General features: G+C 37.8%; 1 protein-coding gene across 1 annotated transcript; it reads right to left on the bottom strand.

Annotated features, from left to right (window-relative positions):
* Nucleotides 1-269: 269 nt before the first annotated feature.
* On the bottom strand, nucleotides 270-893 carry LOC131861580 (uncharacterized). The gene has a single exon (XM_059214930.1). It carries the CDS (start codon nucleotides 891-893, stop codon nucleotides 270-272), a length of 624 nt encoding a protein of 207 aa, XP_059070913.1.
* Between the last annotated feature and the right edge of the window lie 4,108 nt (nucleotides 894-5,001).

Here is a 5,001-nt window from a genome sequence, read left to right as displayed (position 1 = left end):
CAACAATCTTCTCTAAATTTCTCATTCTTATATATTTGAAACTTTAAAATAAATCAACTTTAAGACATCTGGAATTAGCTGATCAACCAGCTTTCCTATCAACGTGAAATTACATGTGATAGTGCACTTTGATTCACATTTGGTGCTCCAGAAGAAGCTGAACATTTGTGGAATGTAAGAGGTTTTATTTGTGTGGAACGCCTACTGACAACGGATTAGAAAAGAGAAACGAATATTAACTGAGATCCAAGCCAGCCATACGCCGAGTTTTATCCGGAGAAAATAGCCTTGTTGGAGGCGTGGCAGCAGGGTCTGGGGTCTTCACCATTGCCCTCACAGTTCGCACAGCCTGCTAACTGCTCCATGCCTGCAAGAACATTATTGGTTTTCCCAGCAACCTTATTGGAGGGGTGGCAGCACGGTCTTGGGTCCTTACCATTGCTTTCACAATCCGGACAGTCATCTAGCTGTTGTGAGAAAACAGCCTTATTCGAGGGTGACGAACAGCAGGGTCTTGGGTCTTCACCGTTACCCTTGCAGTTTGCACAGTCAGCTAACTGCTCCATGCCTGCAAGAACATTATTGGTTTTGCCAGCAACCTTGTTGGAGCGGTGGCAGCAGGGTCTTGGGTCTCTACCATTGCTTTCACAATTCGGACAGTCATCTAGCTGTTGTGAGAAAACAGCCTTATTCGAGGGTGACGAACAGCAGGGTCTTGGGTCTTCACCGTTGCCCTTGCAGTTTGCACAGTTATCTAATTGCTCCATACTTATAAAAACATTATTGTTTTTCGCAGGATCTTGGGGGTGATATCGAGCGGAGACATGGACAGTAAACAGAAACAGTAGAACGACAAGCAGTGCGCTCATTTTCATGCCCATCAAACTCGACATATTGAAGATCGAGAGCCTTTTGCTGAATCAAAAGCAAAGGAAACGTTTACGTTCTAACTGAATAATCGGTTCGTAAATGAAGATTGAGATGGAATAGAATGTGATGTAATAACCCATTTATACAGGAAGTCGTGAGTTATAGTTTTTACTCAAATCACGCATTCAAAGTCTTATGGCGTGGCAGAGACGGTGAAATTAGGTCAATCTTTACGTTAAACAGGATATCTGTCTTTCACAGAATTTAGAACGTGATTTTATTCAACATACAACTTTTGACTCTGTAAAGTTCCGACTTATTTAAGGTGTTTTTAGAAATCTTTTTCACTGTCATTTCTTTCGATTGTTACAGATAAATTTTAATTATTAAAAAAGAGGTCAAATATTTATTATTTTGGGGGCAGATATTGTGTAAAATTAAAATTGATTATTTGATTATTCAAATGGTAATGTTTAAATAAACCTTTTAGTAATTTTAAATGTTATTAAATATTTGTATATTCAAATTCATATTTAAATGGGAAGATTTGAACTTCGATCAACCTTAACCCTCTCAAGATCAAAATTAAGTAATGTAAATTGTATCTAGAATAAGAAAATCTAACTTGTGGGATCAGGACATAGGACTATAATTTGTTGACGTAGATATAAATGGGGCTAAAGGTGAAACATATAGGAATGTGTATTAGGACTGTGATAAGAATAAAAAAGTGAGTGAAACCTAGCACAAGAGTGTGCCACTTACTTATATGAAATTGCATGAAGTCATTTCATCTAGATGGCCCTAAACTAAATGGAACTTTGTACAAGTAACAAATTTCACCATTAAATTTAATCCCTACTTTAAAATGAGTGTGAATTTAGCCAAACCGTGTATTTCAAAGCACTTTGACATGCTCAACCTACATGAAAAGTAAATATATAGTAATATATTAAGGGATAATTTGTTTGTATATTAAATAAAGGTAGTTGCAATCCTCTTGTTCCAACCACATTATTTAGAAGCTTCAAGACAATTATAACCTACAATATTATCCACCAAAGAATTATGGGTGATCAAGGTAATATTTAATGTTAAACAATTTATTTTAAAATGTACGTTTAAAAATATAATTACAAGTACAAAGTAGGCACTACAAATATGAGAAATGAAAAAAAATGTTGAAAGTAATCAAGAACCTAAACAAATGCATAAAATAATTATTTCAATGTATATTACAGTATTTAAACAAGATTTATAGAGAAACGATGCACTCTCATCCTATACGAACGAGGTACAGAGTTCGTACAAAAAGTTCCAACTACGATTATAATGCAATAAAAATACCTTAAATAATCAAGCTTAGCTAGTAAATGCGATATACGATACAACCAAGATAAAATGGAAGGAGAAAAGGGAAGTAAATCGACAAACTAGAGATCCACGCTATAAAGCCTCCCACAAGGTAATTTCCTTATCACGTTGGTGTACCTACACACATGCAAGAAAGGAAAATGTTGGGGGTTATGTTTTGGAGCCTACCTACTTGTTAGACCCTCGTTTCTGTGTTTCCACCTCCACAAACAACCCAAGAAGCCATGGTAATAATAAAGTGATAAAGGTAATTGAAAAGATGCACCAACGGATTGGTAAAAGATACTTGAAAATGAAAGAAAAGAGATCAAGCAAACTCCCCTTCCATAAATGATTATTGGAAATACTGGCGTTGAGTGCTTGAAATGTTGCCACAATGGTAATGCTTTTAGAATGGTGTCCAAAGATAACCTACAAGAGCTTCAACCTGCAAAAGATCATCAACTTGCCAAGTGAAACACCCAAATGCCTTTGAAATTGATAGAGAAAGCTCTTGAAAGGAAACTGATGTTGATAGGTGCATACAGCTCGGAATTACAATTCCTTTTGGGGGGAGGTGTAATGCTCAAATGACCACCTGCAGACTATCAGATTTGCGGGATGCTAGCGCACCGTGTAGATGTCTCTGCTCCGTGCCTGTGTCCTAGAAGCTGATAGGTTGGCGACATTGGTAATAATTTGGTTAGAGTTGACAAGGATACATCCAAGTGGATAAAAGGACAAGGTAGAAAAGCCGGACCTCCTATGACATGGGGGAATATGCCATTTGTCATATTAATCGCAAAGGGGTAAGATTTTTGATATTCTATTTTTCCCCCACTTTAGTGGCCATCCCTTTTTTGAGGGATGCAAAGCTAAAGTAGAGGAAGATACACAGAAAGGAAAGTCGTGACATGGAGGAAAATTTTCTTAATTTAGACGAGGTTGCCCCTAGGAAGATGATGCTAAGATTTTGAATAGATATTGATACTTGGTACATTGCCAACATACTAGCTACAAAATCGCCTAATGAATGGTAAGGTAAAGGAAAGGATAAGATAACATAATAAAAACAAACCTTTCCATGGAGGAAATCCTCTGGTTATGGAAAGATACAAGATAAGCAGTCGTCATTGGTATAAGATACATTAGGATGGGTAGCAAGATGTGTTATGCTAGATGGCCATACAATAGGGCGTGATATGTTAGTATGGATAAGCATACGATAGGGCGAGATTAGTTTTACATTGGATAACAACATGCTAGATAACCCTATGATAGGGTAGATATTAGATAAATTTTGTAGCATGGGTAGTGACACACTAGATAGCAATGTGATAGGGCAAATAAATTTGCTAAGTAGTATATAGGCCCCTACAAAGGAAAAGAAGAGAGAAAAATAAAGAATGGTTTGGCCCCCATGTAGGTGATCTTGGAAAAACATCAAGTGGTTTGGCTCCCACCTAGACAAACATGAAAAAGCAATTAGCAAAGGACACAAATGCAAGAGGCAAAAGATAAAATATAGATATGATGGCCACTCCTTAGAATGATATGGATGGAAAGGCATGTCATTGTAAGGATAAGAGAACTTGGGGAAAATTAAAATAGCAACATGTTTCCATGGAATGCCACGAGGAGAAAGTGGCATATAGAAAGCCAAACATCAATGGATTCAATGCAAGACGATAGGGGGATTCGATAGTCTGCCATCAAAACTCATAGTAGTGTTAAAAGGATATATAGTATCACTCTGAGATGGGTATATCATAATAGTGCCAAATTTATTGGATCTAAAGAAGAGAACATGAAGATAAATATTAAATAAAAATTTGGGTCAACATGGAAGAAGGAAAAGAATACCCCCAATGCTTTGCATCTTTCTCGAATGGTGAAAAGAAAGATGCAAAAAATGGAAGGAGATAGACAAATAGAGGAATGTGTAAGACAGAAAATGCGATGTATCCAAGTACCTATATAGTAACTCGGGTCCTTCAGTGGACTACAATAGATAAAGATAGTCAACCTCATGTATCCAAGTACCTACAAAGTAACTTGGGTCATAGAGAAGGGAGAAAAAAAATAAAGAAAGCATGGGGGAACAGAGTCATGCAAAAATATATAGAGGAAAGATAAATATCCTAACAATTAGCCCTCAAGATGGGATTGTAATATCGGAGATCATCGTCCTTGAGGAGAGCCTCGTCCTCCCAATCTATATCCTAGCGAGAAGGGGGGTGGTCTCGGAGAGGGACTATTGCAAGGGTCACAACAGGAACCCCATCAATAGTGAGAGCAACAGATGAAAAAAACAATGACATCTTCGTTTACAGACTTGGAGGAGGCAAGGTTCAATGATCATGTGAAGATCATAGACAAGGCCGAGATGTTCCCTAAGGAGGAAAATATGCAGGGTTCCATGGAGGAAGCAGGTGATCTACTTGGAGAAGATGAAACAAGAACATAACTTCTGTCCTCTACAAGAGGGGCAGTAACAAACTCGGGAGAAGGCGGGGCCTTCTCGATCATGTATATATAGACAAGAAAAATAAAAGGCATTGAGACGAGCAGAGTAAGGGGTGAGGAACATAACTGTGAAGACTTGTGTCACTGAAAATTCAATATAGGGCCTTGTTTGAATTTGTACTTACATAGGATAGGAGTGTCAGGCCCCCTATCAATTGTAGTAGGCTGAAGGATCCCAAGAGAACTTGGATGCTAGAGCAGTGGAAAAATAGGTAGGGTAGACAAAGCCGTGTTAGGAACCACCTGCGTTTG

This window comes from Cryptomeria japonica, unplaced genomic scaffold (genome assembly GCF_030272615.1).
Source record: "Cryptomeria japonica unplaced genomic scaffold, Sugi_1.0 HiC_scaffold_27, whole genome shotgun sequence".
Lineage (NCBI taxonomy): Eukaryota > Viridiplantae > Streptophyta > Pinopsida > Cupressales > Cupressaceae > Cryptomeria > Cryptomeria japonica.
The sequence above is the reverse complement of the archived record's forward strand: the minus strand, read 5'-3'. Positions and strand labels throughout refer to the sequence as shown.